Raw genomic sequence first — 20000 nt, forward strand, 5'->3', positions numbered from 1 at the left:
GACGGAATGAGCGAGTGAGAGAATGGAGAGAGAGAGGGCATATGGTGTAGTAAAGCAGACGGAATGAGCGAGTGAGAGAATGGAGAGAGAGAGGGCATATGGTGTAGTAAAGCAGACGGAATGAGCGAGTGAGAGAATGGAGAGAGAGAGGGCATATGGTGTAGTAAAGCAGACAGGATGAGCGAGAGTGAGAGGATGGAGAGAGAGAGGGCATATGGTGCAGTAAAGCAGACGGAATGAGCGAGTGAGAGAATGGAGAGAGAGAGAGAGGGCATATGGTGTAGTAAAGCAGACGGGATGAGCGAGAGAGAGAAGAGAGAGAGAGGGAGAGAGAGAGAGAGGGCATATGGTGTAGTAAAGCAGATGGGATGAGCGAGAGTGAGAGAATGGACAGAGAGAGTGAAAGGAGGGAGTGAGGAGGCACACACACACCTGATATTGATTGGCTGAAAGAAAGGGATAGACTGTGGAAGGCAGAGTACTACAGTATGTCTGATAGGTTTAGATTAATTACTAATGACTGCTTGAATGACGAATCATGGAGTTCTAAATAAATATGGGTATATGGCTGCAGACTGACCCTGACCCCCCCAACACACACAGCTCATAATGGGTGAGTGTCTGTCAGTTTTTCTGCGTGTCCCGCATCGCTGGCTCTATTTGGCTTTTTTGGCCGATTCAAACGAATTGATTGAATTGGCGTCAGGCAGTCGGTGGAAGAAATCACTCTGATTGGCTGGTCAGTGGTCGGCTAGTTAAGCTAAGCAATGCAGGAGAAGAGAGGGCGCGCACAAAACATTATAAACACACAAATATTTTCACGACGACATGACCTTGGGGAAAGTCCCTTGAGCCTGTTGCTGTATGATATTACCCATTTAGAGCGGGTTCACCTTATTTTTTCGCCCTCCGCCTCTTCCTTTCTTTTCGATTAGAAGTAGCTATATTAAACGCTGCTTTGTTTCATCTATTTGGTTTGTATATCCAGTCCAGCACTCCTACTGGAGGTCTCACGCAGGCGCAGGCCTCCTACTGGAGGTCTCACGCAGGCGCAGGCCGGACGTCAGGAGTTGACTGTCGGCTGTAGTCTTTGCAGTGTGTTCAAGTGCAACTTTTTGGCCCAGACACAGGAGACGTGAGGCTACGCAACAGTCAACCTTCGCTGCCGCTAGTTCTTCCTTTTTTTAGATTATTTTTCGGGGCATTTTGCCTTTATTCGATAGGACAGTATGTGCTAGACAGCGACAGGAATTCAAACTTGGGTCGCTGCGTGAAGGACTTAAGCCTTAATGGTACGTGTTCTACCAGGTGAGCCCCAAGTTCTTCCAAGTTGAGTTGGTGTGTTCCAGCCTCAACACTGCTTGGGGTTAGCAGGACCTTTATTAGCAGTGGGGCTGCTACTGCTAAAATTGTATGCACTCTTTCTTGGTACTGTAAAGGACACACTTGCATTCACTTCCCTGGTCAGCTCCTCTCTGCATATCCAACACTAGTGTAGTCCATGCAGCATGTCACCCTACACTGTGCACAGATAGGGACTTGAGATATGGACTTGAGTCGCACGACTCGCACTTAAGTCACACACACTGACTTGAGACTCATCCTTAAAGACTTGAGACTTGACTTGGACTTGTGGTTTGGGACTTGTGAACAATATTTTTTTTGTACAAGGAAATGTCTACTAATGTCGTCATCCAATCAATGCTGACACTGTGTATGCTAATAGATAAGAGTGAGGATAATATAGTACATGCTTTGAAGCCCTTAGTTTGAGCTATGCAGTGTTCTCAGCAGACTTTATGGCATGCAGCAGATGATAGAATGCTCATCCATAAGAGACTTGAGACTTGACTTGGACTTGTGACCAAAGACTTGAGACTTGACTTGGACCTGAGCTCAAAGACTTGAGACTTTGACTTGCAAAAAATAACTTGTGAGCATCGCTGCACTGTATCTTTGACTAGCACGGGCAAACAGTTTTATAAATGGCTAGGAATGACTTCAGAAATGGCTGAGAGCGCAGTGAGACAAACTCCTAACAATAAATTTGTCTCTGATCGGTCGATATATCGATAAAGCCTAAAAGTGCTGGTCCATCTCTGTCTGATTTATGTGTTAATTTGCCTCTCCATTTCTGTGCCCCCCCCCTTCCCACACACACACACACACACACGCACACACACAGCCCCGGGAGCTGACAGATGTTCTGGAGATCAGCAACATGGTGTTCACCAGCCTGTTCAGTCTGGAGATGCTGCTGAAGGTCCTGGCCCTTGGGCTCTTTGGCTACATCAAGAACCCATACAACGGCTTCGACAGTGTCATTGTCATCATCAGGTGTGTGTGTGTGTGTGGGGGGGGGTATCTTTGTGTTAATAAATGGGCATAAAATAACAATTGTGACGACCTTCCCATTCTCCTGTCCCCGGTTGTGTAAATGTTGTAAGAGAAAACTGTTAGATCTCTGAGTGTTTGCCCTTAGCTACTTAAAGGTCCCATCTTGTGTGAAACAAAATGTCCTTGTTTCTTTGAGTATAAAGGACTTGGGTGCTGCTAGTGTCCTCTAGAGAGAGAGTGGCGTCAGCGGAGGACCAAAATGCGAGACTCATTAGCCAATGAACAGCCAGGAATGGGTCTTGCGCTACTTTTGCATGCTAAAATAAAGCTGATAATGTACAATTTGATTCAAGGGATGAACAACCCTTTCAGAGTACAACACAAACTGTCTATTTTGCTGCAACTCGACAGTGCTGCTTAATCCAGGACCTTACTTCCTGGAACTCTTGAGAGTAAAAAAACTGGTCCATTGGAGTGAATGGAGATGTCGAGACTCTTCTATCTACACGGCTCTGGGTGCTGCTATATAAACATCATGGAAGTCTCAAAACACATGAGCCATTTTGACTTCGAAGATTTTGTGACATCACAAAGTAACACTAATTGAATTTGCCTGCTTACAGCGCTACCCCGCCAACTGAACAGCTGTGTAGAATGGGAAACTTTACGGAGAAAACAATCAGCTGCACCAAAGATGGATCTTTCCCAACAGATCATCTTATTATCTTATCTTGTCTTGTCAAAACAGTGCATAGTTAATGAGGGGAGAGACAGAGCACATAGAGAAGATCTCATAGATGCTGGATTTAAGTTTTTTTTTGCAACAGAATTCATAACCTTGTTTTAAAGACCCATGAGACATGTTTTAATACAGTTAAAATAGCATGATGGAACCTTTAGGTATTCCCTTGTGCATTGCAAGAACGTCCTTAGTAACCATTTTCCTCAGAAAATCTTAAGGCACCGATAACCGTCTCTTGATGTGAATTTGTGTGAAATTATTTGTGGAACATCAGAATGGCTGAATTCATGGTGACTGAAGAGGAGATATGACAACGCATCTTTCGGACACTGCACATGATGAATGATGCTCAACTTTTGAGAGAGCTATTGGTTGCTTCTCAAGAAGATAATGATAAAGATAAAGATAATTCTTTCAAGGTAGTTGTTCCTTTAAAGTTATTTTAACATGTGTGTATAACCTGTTGCCTCTGTGTGTGTGTTGTGTGTGTGCGCATGTGTGTGCGTGTGCATGCGTGTGTGTGTGTCAGTGTTTGGGAGATAGTGGGGGAGGCGGAGGGGGGCCTGTCGGTGCTGCGTACCTTCCGTCTGCTGAGAGTGTTGAAGCTGGTGCGCTTCCTGCCCGCTCTGAGGAGGCAGCTGGTGGTGCTGATGAAGACCATGGACAATGTGGCCACCTTCTGCATGCTGCTGATGCTCTTCATATTCATATTCAGGTATACTCTATCAACCCCTCTCTCTCACTCAATTCAGTCTCTCTGAAAAGCTGTCTGAATGAAAGGAAGGTTGCTTTCAGCACTGGGAATATGGAATTGCTGTGTGGACAAAAGGAGGCAGTTAAGTGGGGAAATCTAATGGTAAAAATCTAAATCTAATGGCAAAAATTAAATTGACAGATGTTTAGAAAAATCCTTATATAATGCGTTTTAAGCCTGGTACCAAGTCAACCAGCCACCTACTGATTCATGAGTGACCATAAAACATTTCACTAGGAGCGAAAATGGGGGGAAATTCAGGGGATATATATATATATATATATATATATATATATATATATATATATACCATAAAAACAGGAACAAGTCCATACGAAGTTGACCGCACACTCCAGAAGAACAGGGTGACCAAAAATGTATCAAATTATCATATTTATTTTATGAAGAACAACGCATTTCGCAGGCTTGCTGCTTCATCAGGTTCACCTCCCTGCTTGGATTGTGCACGAGTACTTTTCCCTTGAGATATATATATATATATATATATATATACTGTATAAGAGAGGGTGGGTCGAGAGATCTGAGACACACAGGAGGGCAGAGTAGGTTTGCCAGTCAGAGGAGTCGTTAGTACTTAAAGGAGTGGTTGAGGCGTGGCCCTGCTCGTGAACCTACGTTAACACATTAACTTCCATTATATATTTTATTTATTTATTTATTTATAAAATAAGGTGGATAATTAAGTAGAATTAAGTGCATGAGTTTGGTCACACCCAAAAAAAGAAGTGTATTGTCTCCAGAGACCCCGTCCTAGAAATGAGCAGGCAAAACGTGCAGAATTTCAGTCTCTATGAAGTACAAAATGCCATGCTCCGCCTCCACGCTCTAATGTTGGGAACCCTGTAAGGAAGGAGACCACACATGCACTTGTTGATGTGTGTTTGGATGGAGCTGTGAACCGTGGTGTATATTTTTTAATTGCACTAATTGACAATTTAACCATTTGAAAGGAAAATTATAATGATAACGTTTATAAACCAGTCTGCAGAATAGCCTAATAACATGTTATGTAACTGCTTTTGCAATGTTATTTTTTCACTCCTTTTTCAAAATAAGAGGTTTCATTCAAGTAAACCTATCATCTTCATCCAGGCCTAGATAAATAGCATCAATTGTCTTTATTCTACAGTCTATTACAAAAGTAGGCTCTCCCAGAGCTGTTGATTATTACCATGATTTTTTTTAAATCAAGAGTTGCATAATGTTGTCCTTCAATGTCTCCTGAGGACACATTGCATTCAGACACACAGAAGAATCTGACCATATGCGGCCCGGCGATTGGATCTCAAGGCGCAGCGGTAATTTATTGAGATCCTATCTCGCCCATGTTAATACCGGGGTTTAAACAGGGGCCGTAGACACCATCAGTGTCAAAATCAATCAGGCCTGTGTTAAAGAACTGCGTGCAAGCATTCCACATGATTTTCGGCCTAACAATAAGCTCCATACTGTGTAAGCTATGGAGAGAGTTCTGGCCAGTCACCTGACTGTGGCCAGCATGCTAGATCCACCTCAGTTCAGGCACAATGCCAGGGTTCTGTTCATGGATTTTAGGCCGGCTTTTAATGCAATGAAGACACGTATTCTCCTGAAAAGGCTCGTTCATCTCCAAATCAATGAGGGGTTAATTCTCTGGATCAGAGATTTTCTTTCCTGGCGCCCACAGAGGGTCCGTGGGAGTGCCGGTCCCTGTCAGTGGGAGCATGTCAGACATGCTCAAGGTTGTGTTCTCTCCCCTGGGCTATTCTCTCTTTCTACTAATGAATTTATGATTAATGAGAAACATTTCAGATTGATTAAGTGACAAGAGGACATGGCCTTAGTTGGCCTGCGACAGACCTTCATCCCAAGTGCCATTATTCTTAACTCTACAAAGTGACTGACAAGATTTAAACCACAGACACTGACAGGCATTGTTTTTAATGTGTAATGTATCCTGTGTCTATGTGTTTGTTTTACTAACTGCCTTTTTTTTTTAATGTTGTGGTATTTTGTGAGCCGGAGACCAATTTACAACCTTGTGTATAATAAAGTTCTATTCTATTGTATTCTATTGTATTCTATTGTATTGTATTGTATTCTCTCTCTCTCTCTCTCTCTCTCTCTCTCTCTCTCTCTCTCTCTCTCTCTCTCTCTCTCTCTCCCTCCCTCCCTCCCTGTCTCTAAAGGTGAGGGCGCAGGTGGAAACTACAAAGGACAAAAAGTTGTCTCTTTAGCCCTGCTGGCTTTGATTATACCTCACCATCATTATAACCCGCTGACTTCTGACCTTGTTGACATGTTGTCACATCTATCATCACTTTCGCACAAAGACAATTATTAAAATAGCATTACTGCACCCTGTGTGTGTGTGTGTGTGTGTGTGTGTGTGTGTGTGTGTGTGTGTGTGTGTGTGTGTGTGTGTGTGTGTGCGTGCGTGCGTGTGTGTGTGTGTGTGTGTGTGCATGTGTGTGTGTGTGTGTTGCAGTATCCTGGGCATGCATCTGTTCGGCTGTAAGTTTGGTCTGCGACAAGACAGCGGAGACACTTTGCCTGACCGAAAAAACTTTGACTCTCTGCTTTGGGCGACTGTCACTGTGTTCCAGGTTAGACAAACACTTGCATGCACCTACACACACACACACACACACACACACACACACACACTTAAACACACACTTAAACACACACACAAACGCACACGCGAGCACGCACACACACACACACACACACACACACAAATTAATTGTTTTAATGATACTTCATTTACTAGAATTTTATAGTAGAGATTCCTCGTGGATAAATGACTGTTAAATTAATTGGGATGATGGCATTCAAACTGCAGCTGCTGCTGTCACACTATAGCCCTAATGATCTTCTCCATTATTTCATTTGGTCCAATTTGGGAGAGTTCTCAGTCAATTTTACCACCAAATGTGAAAAGCCTCCCGGGAGGCAGGTACTGTACTGTACTGGCGAGCCCAGGGGAAGGCAGCTCAGAGCTGCTCCTGCACTTCACTGGAGCTGCAAACACTGACACACATCCACCATTAAACACACACCACAGCTACTGGCCATGTGCCTTCCATGTCTTGGTCTCTGTTGTTATTTGACGGTGTATTTTTTTTATTCCCGTCTACTTTTGTTTTCTTCTATTGTGTTCAATTCTGTGAGCTTTATTGCTGTGAAAATTAAAACAGCATTTAAATAATGAATGGGTAACATAAATAATGGGTAAAGATGCAACATATAGGTTACAGCAGGTCACTTATGTAGAGTGGCAATAGTTTGGGGACTATAGGATGACTGGGTCAAATATATAGAATGACAATGTAGTGAGAACATCTAGTCTTGTGACAGGTCATCACATGTTTGGTGGCAGCGGTTAGTCTTTCACGCATGGAGATAGTGAAATTCAACGTTCACTTAAATCAGCTGAACTTCACTTAAAGGGATGCGTCAACTTTTTGGGAGTTTTTTTTTACCATATCACCCATACATAACCAAGATACACAATGCTGGGCACTCGGGTACTCGCCACAAGATTAAATGTTAATCCAAAATGCAGAGAAACACTTTTTCTTAAGGTAAATAGAAAGCCGGAACTACTTTCTAAACATGGCCGTGCTGCACACAGCGCATGCGATGTACACGGGCAAACAAGGTAAGTAACTTGATCTTTGGTTAGTTCTCGGCGTGTGGATTACTACAAAAATTATGTTTCACCTAACTATGGATTATTATTTAATCACGTGGCGAGTACCCTAAGTCACAACATGTACATAGAGCTTTTTGGCGCTGTTAGAAATGTGTGTTTTTGGTGACTGAGCGGTTGTACGGTTTCCTCCAATTCATTGGCGATGCTAACTGGACAACTGTAGCTCACTGTATACTGCACGGAGAGTGGCGGTAAAGGCATCGTGGTCTTGGTTATGTGTGGGCGATATGGCAAATGGGCGAAACTCCCCAAAAGTTGGCGTATCCCTTTAAATCAGCTGAACTTCGCTTAATTGAGCTAATTTTGGGGCGATACGTTGTGATTGTGATCTTGGCATGTTCCCCCGTCAGATCCTGACGCAGGAGGACTGGAACGCCGTGCTGTACAACGGGATGGCCTCCACCTCTCCTCTGGCCGCTCTCTACTTTGTCGCTCTCATGACCTTCGGCAACTACGTCCTCTTCAACTTGCTGGTGGCCATTTTGGTCGAGGGCTTCCAGGCCGAAGTAAGGGCAAAGAAGCCATTTCATTTGAGCTGTTGGGAGATGGAGGCAGAGAGAGAAAAAGTGGATTGAGCCTTATTGCTCTCACACCAAAAGCTGCCTAGAGAATAAGCTCCACTACCCTGCTTGTGTGGTTTCCTCTCTCTCTCTCTCTCTCTCTCTCTCTCTCTCATTCTCTCAATCTCTCTCTCTCTCTCTCTCTCTCTCTCTCATTCTCTCAATCTCTCTCTCTCTCTCTCTCTCTCTCTCTCTCTCTCTCTCTCATTCTCTCAATCCCTCTGTCTCTCTCTCTTTTTCTTTCTTTCTCATTCTTTGCTCTCCCTCCCTCTCTCTCTCCCTCTCTTTCTCTCTCTCTCTCTCTCCAGGGTAGAGATGTGTTTGATATCGCCTGCCATTCACAGCTGGTGAGCTTTTGTTGTTTAGTTTTCATCTTTTATCTCCAGCATCAGAGAGCACACTTGCAATGCTCACGCACGCACGCGCACGCACGCGCACACACACATACGCGCGCGCACGCACAAACACACACACACACACACACACACACACACACACACACACACACACTAGCCAGTGCCAAAGCCGTCTGCCTCCATCTTTCTGGCGTGTATTTTAATTAAATTCACTAAAGCTTTATTGGCGTGACTACAGGAGATCGCTGCCAAAGCCACACGTAACTCAACTACAGAACACTGGAGATACCCCCACTCTCTCTCTCTCTCTCTCTCTCTCTGTCTCCCCCCCCCTCTCTCTCTCTCATCATGACAATGAGAAAAGGAAGGCGATTATGATGATAATGAGGATGACGACATTGATGGTGGTGTTCCTGGTGCTCTGTGTGTGTGTGTGTGTGTGTGTGTGTGTGCGCGTGTGCGCGTGTGTGTGTGTGTGTGTGTGTGTGTGTGTGTGTGTGTGTGTGTGTGTGTGTGTGTGTGTGCGTGTGCGTGTGTATCAGGGTGATGCCAGCAGATCTGAGACAGATGAGGACAGGCAGTCTATATCTTTTGAGGAAGAGGAGAAGTTCAGAGAGCTGTATGCTGCAGGTACTAACTATTTGATGCTGTCAGCACTCCACATGAAAATACAGATGCACCCACTAACACTGCATCACTGTAGCATGAGACATTTGTGTGTGTGTGTGTGTGTGTGTGTGTGTGTGTGTGTGTGTGTGTGTGCGTGTGCGTGTGAGTAGAACTCAAGGTTCATGGCATGATGCTGAGCCCCAACGGTCTCCTCAACCCGAGAGCCTCCATGCCCCACGTTCCTCCTCCTCTGCCGGTCATCACACACACCGCAGCCACGCCCATCATCAACTCCGGCCAATCACGTCGGCCCAGTGGCGCCTCCATCAACGGCTTGGACCAACGGTCAGCGGTGAGCCTTGTACACATGTGTTTACTTGTATTTTACTGCATTTTTACTGCGTGAAACATTATTACAGTATTAGAAAAATACTTAATTCATCACTTATAAAGCATTGTTCCCACATTATGCACATTAGTAAGTATTTCATAAACACAGTTATAAATGTCTTGATTAATAAGCTAATCTATAATGTAGTTTATTGATTGTATTTTAATACAATCATTAAACTAAATGAATGATTGACAAACTTATTTATATGTACATGTATGCCTGCATTTATCCATATAATGATTTAGACATGCATCACTTCATCATTTTATACTATTAGACATTTGTGTAGAATTTGGTCATAATTAACATATGAATTCTTGAGTTGTGGCCAAAAACGTCTTTTGTGAGGTCACAAAACCTTTGACCACCAAGTTGTAATCAGTTCATCCTTGAGACCAAGTGGACATTTGTGCAAAATTTGAAGAAACTTCCTTCCGAGGTGTTCCTGAGATATATCGAGTTTAAATGAGAATGGGATAGATGTGAGTGACCTTGAACTTTGACCTTTGACCACCAAAATGTAATCAGTAATATCATTGAGTCCAAGTGGATCTTTGTGTCAAACTTGAAGAAATTCCCTCGAGACATTCGTGACACATCGTGTTAACGTGTCGCCAGCGGAGGCATAACGACGATCAGGATGACACAAAATACAGCTCCGAATCTTCTTTCCACTGAAAAAGGCCTGGAATAGTTAACAAGCATCAACGTAGCATTCAAATGTATGCATACCATACCACACACAACATATACAACACATAATTACTGTACATAGATAAAAGAACACAACTGAGCAATACATATTCATGTCTTCCACAGTGGGAGGTTATCAATTATTCCCAGCTGCAGTAAGCCAGTTTTTAGATCAGATCTGAGAGAACGTGCAGCACTAATTATACTTTAATGCATGTAGGAAGGTTGAACTGGTAGTAGAGAGCGGTAGTCATCTAAATGAAATGAGATAAAAGCACGGATGGCCTTCTGCTAATCTGTAGAGGATGAGATCGACTTGATTTTAGATGTTTTTTTTAACGGATAGGCCAACTTTTTGGGAGATTCGCCTATTTGCCATATCGCCCATGTATAAACAAGATAAGCCTTTATCGTCACTCTCCGTGCAGTATACAGTGAGCTACAGCCGTCCAGTTAGTTAGTATCGCCAATGAATTGGAGGAAATGGTACAACCAGTTCATATGTTTCTGACTCATGTCCTGGCTATGTTGATTAGCTACACACTGTTCTTTTTTGACAAATAACCCAATTTTGTGCTCAAAGTAAAAAAGAAAGAAAAAAAAAGCTGTTGCTAAAATGGAATGTATGATGTATGATGACTCAGTGGAACGCTATAGTCCTACGTAATGACAATTGATCTTTTTCACAGCAGCCATTTTCTGTCTAAAAGGCAGGGTAAACACAGGTGCAACCAAAATGAGGGGTTCTTCTGACTTCCAATCCATTAAAGTGTTCCAGTGCTGGGGCCCTCATTAACGTTTTGGTTGCACCTGTGTTTACCCATGCCTTTTAAACACAAAATGGCTGCTGTGAAAAAGGCCCATTCGATTCTGACTGAGGACAAGCTGGCACATTAATTAGCTACCTAGCTGCTACGTTAGCTACTGTAAGCCCACTGCCTGCTGCTGTGACAGTGTTTGTTGGGCTCAAAACGCCACTGAGTGACGAAAACATGCGCTTGTTAAAGGAACACTCCGCCCATTTTCAACCAGCTTTGTATCATTAGAACATCAGTAGTATATCAGAAAACTGTAAACGCTTTTGAAGTCTGTCATTTAATTTGACAGTTATTGAGTGTTGAAGTGTGGACCAGTGACATCACTGGTCCACACTAACTCAAATTAATAACTCATTAACTCAAATCAACTCTCAATAACTGTCAAACTATTCATCATTCATGTAGTTTGACAGTTATTGTATTATCAAACACTAATTAGTACACTAGAAGTAGTGCTAGTGCAAATGTAGAATGTTGCTGTTGTCAAGTTGAAACAGCCTATTGAAGGCAAGAGACGAAGCTCTTGTGCTTTCTTGACAACGGCGCTGGCACCATGTTGCAGTGGAACCAAACCTATTAGCTTTCGCTTCTTATCAATGTAGAGCCGTTTTCACACATGCGTACAGGAACATTGCCTGTAAATCAATATCGGCCATTTCCCGGAATTTCCCTTCACACCTGAGCGCTCACATGTGTGAATATAGCAGTCAAATTACCTGTATTTGAGGGGGGTCGGGGGGGGGGGGCACTGCAGAGCGGGTGAGTGACGTGTGCATGTATGTTGTATCCTTCACATTCGCTAACTAGTCTTTGAACTGAAATATTTGAAGAAGTTGGGATCTGTGTCTGAGAGGCATAGCCTGGCTGGTTCGACGTTTATCCGTTCACCCGCGTCGCGTTGAAGCACTTTTTACAGACTGGCTTCGTTTGATGTGTCCGGGCTTGCCTTCGCTGTCAGCAACGTAAGTAAGCGAAATAGTTCCACATTTCGCTTCACGCATTTGCTTTCTCAACAAGCGTTGGGCGGCTTCAGACTAGAAGCCGCTGCCATTTTCGCTGTGTCCTGTGTGTCGGGCTGCTGACTGAAGGACTGGCCAGAGAGAGCAGAGAGGGGAGGGGGGGGGGAATCTGCAAGCCCACACATGAAGCAGACATACCGCTCTTCTGACAACCTCCAAAGTGGTGAAAAGTCCGCGATGACGGGGTCGCGCTTATACCCGGAAAACAATTTTCACACATGAAAGGTATAGACCACTTTCTGGTCATTTCCCGGTATAAAGCGCATGTGTGAAAACGGCTTCGGTTTCTTGGCTCAGAATCAGATGGCGTGCGACTATACAGCAGGTGCTCATAGAACCTTAGAATGTTTGAAATAGAACAGCAACCGTTAAACAGAGAAAAAGGGACTGGAGGGGGACTTTAAGCCTGATTGAGCGGTCCCATTATGTATTGCTGTGTTGGCTTGTTGTCCTAACAGTCTCCGTGGGAGAGCGGGACGGAGAGCCGGCGGTCCAGCTGGAGCAGTCTGGGTCGCGCCCCCAGCCTGCACAGGAGGAGCCAGTCGGGGGAGATGGAGTCCCTGCTGTCCCACACGCACACAGGCTCTGTCCCCAGCAGCAGAGAGCCGTCTCTGGACCAATCAGAATACCTGCGAGTGCCGTCTCTGGACCAATCAGAATACCTGCAAGTGCTGTCTCTGGACCAATCGGAATACCTACAGGTGCCCATGCTGCACCCTCCGGACTGCAACGGCACCACCTGTCACCTCCCTGATCGCTGCGATGACGCTCCCCCCACCGCGCGTTACCATGGTGACCAGGAGGAAGAGGAGGAGCTTGAGGAGGTGCGTCTGTGTATGTGTGTTTTTGAGTGCAAACAATTAACAGTACAAATAAGTCAAAGACAAACAAAACAGACTTATACATGACAATCTTATGCAACACATAGAAAAACAGAGACAGGGTCAGGGGCATCTGGGTAGCATAGAGGTCAAAGCACCCAGGTTCAGTAACCCGGCAGCGGTACTTCTGGGTTGGCTAGATGTTCCTACAGACACAATTGGTGGTGTCTGCGGGTGGGAAGCTGATGGGGAATGTTGCAGTCTACATCCATGTCTGTCCAGACAAATACATTGAAGCCCACAGTGCAGTGGTGTGGCCATTCAGCCTTATAGCACTTTAGGCAATGTTTTCGGGGGAAATGGTCCTACCCCTCTAACCCTAACCCCCCCCCCCACACACACACACACACACACACACACACACACACACACACACACACACACACACACACACACACACACACACACACCCACATTCCCCAGTCACTCCCCTACCCACCCCTCGAGCCCCACCACGCCGTAGAGTGTTGGCTCTACAGCCTTCCTATCCCAGCCGAGACCTCGGGACCACAATGGAAATAGGTTTAATGACTTTATTGTGATATCCTGATGAATTATTGTATACTTTTTTTTGTTGGTGTACTGTATTTTTTTAATTTGTCAAATAAATTCAATCAATCACTCAATCCCTAGCTATAGCCCCTTTTCCCTAGCCCCACCCCTTTCCCTCACCACGCACCCTCCCACCACCCACACCCCCTAGCCACTCCCCCTACCTACCCCTTGACTCCCGACTCTCTACGACAGTGATACTCAACTGCCATCATCTGCCTGTGTGGCCCGCGATGGAATTGCAAAATCTATTTTTTTTTTTTTTTTTTTACAGTGCACCTGAACGCAACGTGCAAGATACCCGCTGAATAAGTGTCCAAATGTTCATGTCATTCTGGCCAATACTCTGTTACACTTCTGTTATAGTATTTCAGTCTGGAATATGGAATATCTTTCAATAATCTATGATTTAGCTGCTTAATTGTCAAATACCGCCGTCTGCTCGCTACCCAGGCACTTATGTATGTACTTAACCTAACTAACTATCCGGTGTTCACAACATTGTCAGACTAAACTCCGGCTGACACCCCAAAAACCTACAACCCGCTACAGAAAAATGTATATTGTTTGTTTATTAACTGGCCCCTGGCCTTCTATCATTTCACGAAAGGGGCCCCCGGGCAAAGCAAGTTGAGTATCCCTGCTCTACGACCTCCCTATCTCTAGCTGTGGCCCCTTTTAGCTAGCCCCACCCCCTTCTTTGATGCAATGGGCAGACATGAGGTCACAGTGACATTGAACTTTGAGCATCAAGATTTCATTTCATTGTAACTTTAAATATGCTAAGTGTGCATATGTTGCCTTATGCAAATGGCTGTGTGTGTGTGTGTGTGTGTGTGTGTGTGTGTGTGTGTGTGTGTGTGATTGTGTGTGCGTGTGCGTGTGTGTGTGTGTGTGTGTGTGTGTGTGTGTGTGTGTGTGTGTGTGTGTGTGTGTGTGTGTGTGTGTGTGTGTGCGCGCGTGCGTGCATGTGTGTGCGTGTGTGTGTGCATATGTGTGCATGTGTGTGTGCCTTCTAGAGTTTCTTTAAAAAAGTGAAGAGGTTGCTGGAGCCATATGAGCCTCAGTGGTGCAGGGAGCATGAAGAGTGGTCGCTCTATGTATTTTCTCCACACAACCGGTAAATATACATGCAAATGTGTGTGTGTGTGTGTGTGTGTGTGTGTGTGTGTGTGTGCGCGTGCGCGCTCGCACGTGTACACACACACTGATCATGTAATCTCATGAGTGCACTAGTCTAGATGGCTTAACCTATAGCTCTTTCTCTCTCTCTCTCTCTCTCTCTCTCTCTTAAGGTTAAGGTTATGGTGCCAGAGCGTAATTGCTCATAAGATGTTTGATCATATCATCCTCCTCTTCATCTTCCTCAATTGCATCACCATTGCACTGGAGAGACCTGATATACAGCCCAACAGCATGGTAATACACACACACGCACGCACGCACGCACACACACACACACACACACACACACACACACACACACACACACACACACACACACACACACACACACACACACACACACAGACTTATTACACGGCATGGTTGAATACTCCATTCTGATTGGTCAGTAACGGCATTCAGTGGTCTGTTATTTCTGTATAACACGTCGCTGCTGGGAATATCAGGCTGGGTGACCCTGTCAGTCATATCAATGTCAGTCATATCAATGAATATCAGACTGGGTGACCCTGTCAGTCATATCAATGCTCACAAGGGAGTCCAGTCAATTTAACAAGCTCATTGGCAACACCCTGTGGCAAAAACGTTAGCTAGCAACAGTCTGTTCAAATGGCAAGGTAACGTTAGCCTACCAATCACCTCTTGGATACTATTGCTTTCCTCGTTAGAAACGTCTCAGACGAATCAGGTAATGTTATGTTGTTTTTTCTACCCGGCTGGTGTGTAGCAGCATGTCCAAGCAACCTTGGTTAGCAATTATATCTTACTTTTTTCAGGTGTGTAAAGTTAACTACAATGCCCTGCTGGCAAGCAGGAAACAGACTATTTTTTGGACGGAAGCAATTAAATCATTTTCAAATCAATACAATTATTGAGTGTTATATTTTGTGTCAAATAATTGATTGATTTAGGAAAATAACACCCTTCAGGCTGATCAGATCACCTCCGCTGCGTGTCAGTGATCTGATCAGACTGTCGGGCTGTTATTTTCCAATAATGACCAGCTGGCTGTACATTATCCCTTACATAATGACCAGCTCACTGTACATTATCCCTTACATAATGACCAGCTGGCTGTACATTATCCCTTATATAATGACCAGCTGGCTGTACATTATCCCTTACATAATGACCAGCTGGCTGTACATTATCCCTTACATAATGACCAGCTGGCTGTACATTAACCCTTACATAATGACCAGCTGGCTGTACATTATCCCTTACATAATGACCAGCTCACTGTACATCATCCCTTACATAATGACCAGCTGGCTGTACATTATCCCTTACATAATGACCAGCTGGCTGTACATTAACCCTTACATAATGATCAGCTCACTGTACATCATCCCTTACATAATGACCAGCTCACTGTACATTATCCCTTACATAATGACCAGCTGGCTGTACATTATCCCTTACATAATGAGCAGCTGGCTGTACATCATCCCTTACATAATGACCAGCTCACTGTACATTGTCCCTTACATAATGACCAGCTCACTGTACATTATCCCTTACATAATGACCAGCTCACTGTACATTATCCCTTACATAATGACCAGCTCACTGTACATTATCCCTTACATAATGACCAGCTCACTGTACAATATCCCTTACATAATGACCAGCTCACTGTACATTATCCCTTACATAATGACCAGCTGGCTGTACATTATCCCTTACATAATGACCAGCTGTCTGTACATTATCCCTTACATAATGACCAGCTCACTGTACATCATCCCTTACATAATGACCAGCTCACTGTACATTGTCCCTTACATAATGACCAGCTGGCTGTACATTATCCCTTACATAATGACCAGCTCACTGTACATCATCCCTTACATAATGATCAGCTCACTGTACATTATCCCTTACATAATGACCAGCTGGCTGTACATTATCCCTTACATCATGACCAGCTCGCTATACATGATCCCTTACATAATGACCAGCTCGCTATACATTATCCCTTACATAAGTGGTCGCTCTATCTGTTTGCCCCACACACCCGGTAAATATACAAACAAATGTGTGTGCGTGTGTGTGTGTGTGTGTGTGTGTGTGTGTGTGTGTGTGTCTGTGTGTGTCTGTGTGTGTTTCTGTCTCCTAGGAGCGGGTGTTCCTCAGTGTTTCCAATTACATCTTCACTGTGATCTTCGTGGTTGAAATGATGATCAAGGTAACCATGACAATCTCTGAAAGGGCACGTCACTCTAAAATCATTTTCCCATTAAGAAAAAAGAGAGACAAAAAGATAAAAAGCCATTTTGATCCCTGCCGGTGAAAGTGTTCATCTAATTTTCCACCTCATAGTATTTTATGATCTGAGTAATGTTGCTGGATGTGTGTGTGTGTGTGTGTGTGTGTGTGTGTGTGTGTGTGTGTGTGTGTGTGTGTGTGTGTGTGTGTGTGTGTGTGTATGCGTGCGTGTGTGAGAGCGCGCGCCTGCGTGCGTGCATGTGTGTGTGCATGTGAAGGTGGTAGCTCTGGGCATGTACTTTGGGAACAGTGTGTACCTGCAGAGCAGTTGGAATGTTCTGGACGGGCTGCTGGTGTTGGTCTCTCTGGTGGACATCTTGGTCTCCGTGGCGTCGGCCGGCGGTAACCGCATCCTGGGCATCCTGCGTGTGCTGCGCCTGCTCCGCACCCTGCGACCACTCAGGTTGCCTTTCTGTCCCTCTTTCTATCTGCTCATTCATATTAGCTACATAGCAGCGTTGGGCTGTGAAGTAAATAACACATGACTGTAATTGTATTACTTTCCCATTAACTAGTAATTTAAGGAATTCCATTTTCTAAAAATATTATATAATATATTAGTTACTAATCCAAGTAACTTCAAGTTACTGCGTTATTTTCTCCAGCGCTGGCACATCGCTAAAACGAGGTCTGGCTATGTGAGACTGTGTTGCCAGAACGCAATTGTTTTTTGGCCTAGGTAGGGTTAGGGTTGCATAAAAGTATGCAGTTTGGCTGATTGTTGACTCTTCCTACAGTATAAGGTTAATTATTGTTCCAATAAAGTGGATTCAGTTGTAAAAGTAAGTGGCGAAACAGGTTGCACGTCACTTTTCAGAAGGGGGGGTAGTGAAAGTAATATAGTATTATTACGAGTAACGTTACTAATTAGCAATACTTTTGATACCAAGCAATAAGTAAAGTAATTGTATTACTTTTTAAAGGAGTAATAAGTGACTAATTACATTTCCTGTTGAAGGGTGATAAGTCGCGCTCCGGGGCTAAAACTGGTGGTAGAGACTCTCATCACATCTCTGCGACCAATCGGAAACATCGTCCTCATCTGCTGTGCCTTTTTCATTGTGTTTGGAATACTGGGAGTGCAGGTAAAGTCCTTTACTGTTCTCTTAACCCATTGATACCTGATGCAGCATTTGTGTGTGTATCCCTTTAAGACCGCGAACCGCGTCACGCGGTTCCCGGTCTTAAAGGGATACACACACAAATGAGGGATATACACGCAAATGCTGCATCAGGTATCAATGGGTTAATTACACCATTCACACCCAGCCAACATTCACATTCAGCTCTGTTGGCTAGAGCTTTTGGTTACAATGGGTTGATATGTTGGCGTGTGTGTGTGTGTGTGTGTGTGTGTGTGTGTGTGTGTGTGTGTGTGTGTGTGCGTGTGTGTGTGTGTGTGTGTGTGTGTGTGTGCGTGCTCGTACGTGTGTGTGTGTGTGTGTGTGTGTGTGTGTGTGTGTGTTCATGCATCTGTCGGTGTGTGCAGTTGTTTAAAGGGAAGTTCTTCCACTGTGACGGGCTTGACGTCAGTAAGATTACCAATAAAACCCAATGTCTGGGGGCGGGGCATCGCTGGTTTCGACGCAAGTACAACTTTGACAACCTGGGACAGGTTTGTCTCACCTTTACACACACACACACACACACACACATACACACACACAAATAAAGGTGCTCTCCGGAGCCTTTCAGACCGAGGTTCTTTAGAGAACCATTTTTGCACTCCTTTATGCAGCTTAGACAGCTGCATTGTGTTTATGTTTATCTGTCCTTGTAAAGCCTAATTTGCAATTGCACAATATATACAATGGAGGGGTTTAGTTATTTTCCACAAGATGAAAGGTTCTTTGTGGAAGAAATGGTTCTTCAATCAATCAATATCCTTTATTTAACCAAGTAAAAAAAAAAATCCAAGAGTGACCTGGCCATGACAGCAGCATAAACATTGTTACAACAGGAAACACAAACAATACAAATACAACTGTCACACACTACAAATGGGAGAACATAGTAATCTGCTCTGATCATTTCAGGTCCTTCTGTACATTATTCCAGGAAGAAGGGGCAGCGTATTTGAAGGCCTTTTAGCCTAATTATGTTCTAATTCTAATTCTGGGGATCGTCTTCTTCTATGACATCACTCCGAACATGAAAATAATACTCCAAGTGCCCAGAGTGCACTCTGGCACAAGCTGGACTGTTCGTAAATTGTGAACGCTGTTGGAATACAGGGTTCGGTTATTCAGAGCGCTACTCCGCTACACTCTCTCGGAGTGGCAGAGCGCACTCTCTGCACTCCGTCTGAGAGGAGATGGAGCATCAGAGTGCCAAGAGATGATGAACTGCTAAAATGATTAAAAAACACAGGGGAAGAGAAGAGAACGGAGGAGAGTGAGCTGTTTGTATGTGTAGCAGTTAGCTAACTGCTAGCCAGTAGCACGTGTTTCTAAAAACTAATGACCCGTTCGTTAATTCCTACAGAAAGAGCACGCTCTGCCTCTTTGAACAGCCACACTCATTTTCGCGCAGAGCGTCAGATTGGATTTCCGAACACACGTTGCGTTCCAGTTTGCACCTTTATCAAAATGATTGACATCAAACAAATGACATTGCTTTTTGAAGGAAGATAACTAATAGTTATAAAGGTAAACTATAGTATAAACTATAGTTATAGTGATAATTGCTGTATATATTGACATGCTACAACAGCCTAACATTTCCAAAATGTAATTGTAGCATTTTGGAAATGAACTTGTTATTCAACTTGATTTGTCTCACTGTTAACAGGCGCTGATGTCGCTGTTTGTACTGTCATGTAAAGATGGCTGGGTCAGCATCATGTATGATGGGCTGGATGCTGTTGGAGTAGACCAGCAGGTAAGATTCATACACACCATGGGTGAGAGTAGATGGAAGTTCTTGACGGTACTGCTACCCTAGTCTTGCTTGCCAGACTTTCCTCCCTTTCGGGAGAGGAGTCTGGCATTGTATATCTCCACTCCGTGACTTGCGGGGGGGAAAATGCTCTGTTTGGTTTAACCTAGTTTCGCTTACCAGACTGTCTCCCTACAATGGGGGATCCAATCGTTTTCAGCATATAGCAATGAGCTA

The 20000-nt window shown here is 44.2% G+C and overlaps 1 protein-coding gene across 1 annotated transcript in view; it reads left to right on the plus strand.

The window, feature by feature from the left end:
* The window catches only part of LOC310793863 (voltage-dependent T-type calcium channel subunit alpha-1H-like), a gene marked incomplete at both ends in the record, with an annotated part of 73750 nt that overhangs the window by 39329 nt on the left and 14421 nt on the right, over positions 1–20000 (plus strand). The window contains 14 exons of the mRNA XM_083655755.1: positions 2186–2337; positions 3609–3794; positions 6322–6439; positions 7902–8057; positions 9010–9097; positions 9247–9428; positions 12459–12824; positions 14453–14553; positions 14729–14852; positions 16738–16806; positions 17105–17289; positions 17845–17971; positions 18376–18501; positions 19677–19766. Coding sequence (XP_083511881.1) covers positions 2186–2337; positions 3609–3794; positions 6322–6439; positions 7902–8057; positions 9010–9097; positions 9247–9428; positions 12459–12824; positions 14453–14553; positions 14729–14852; positions 16738–16806; positions 17105–17289; positions 17845–17971; positions 18376–18501; positions 19677–19766 — 2070 coding nt within the window. The remainder of the gene's footprint in view (positions 1–2185; positions 2338–3608; positions 3795–6321; positions 6440–7901; positions 8058–9009; positions 9098–9246; positions 9429–12458; positions 12825–14452; positions 14554–14728; positions 14853–16737; positions 16807–17104; positions 17290–17844; positions 17972–18375; positions 18502–19676; positions 19767–20000) is intronic.

Source organism: Poromitra crassiceps, assembly GCF_964638095.1.
Source record: "Poromitra crassiceps genome assembly, chromosome: 19".
NCBI classification, from domain to species: Eukaryota; Metazoa; Chordata; class Actinopteri; order Beryciformes; family Melamphaidae; genus Poromitra; species Poromitra crassiceps.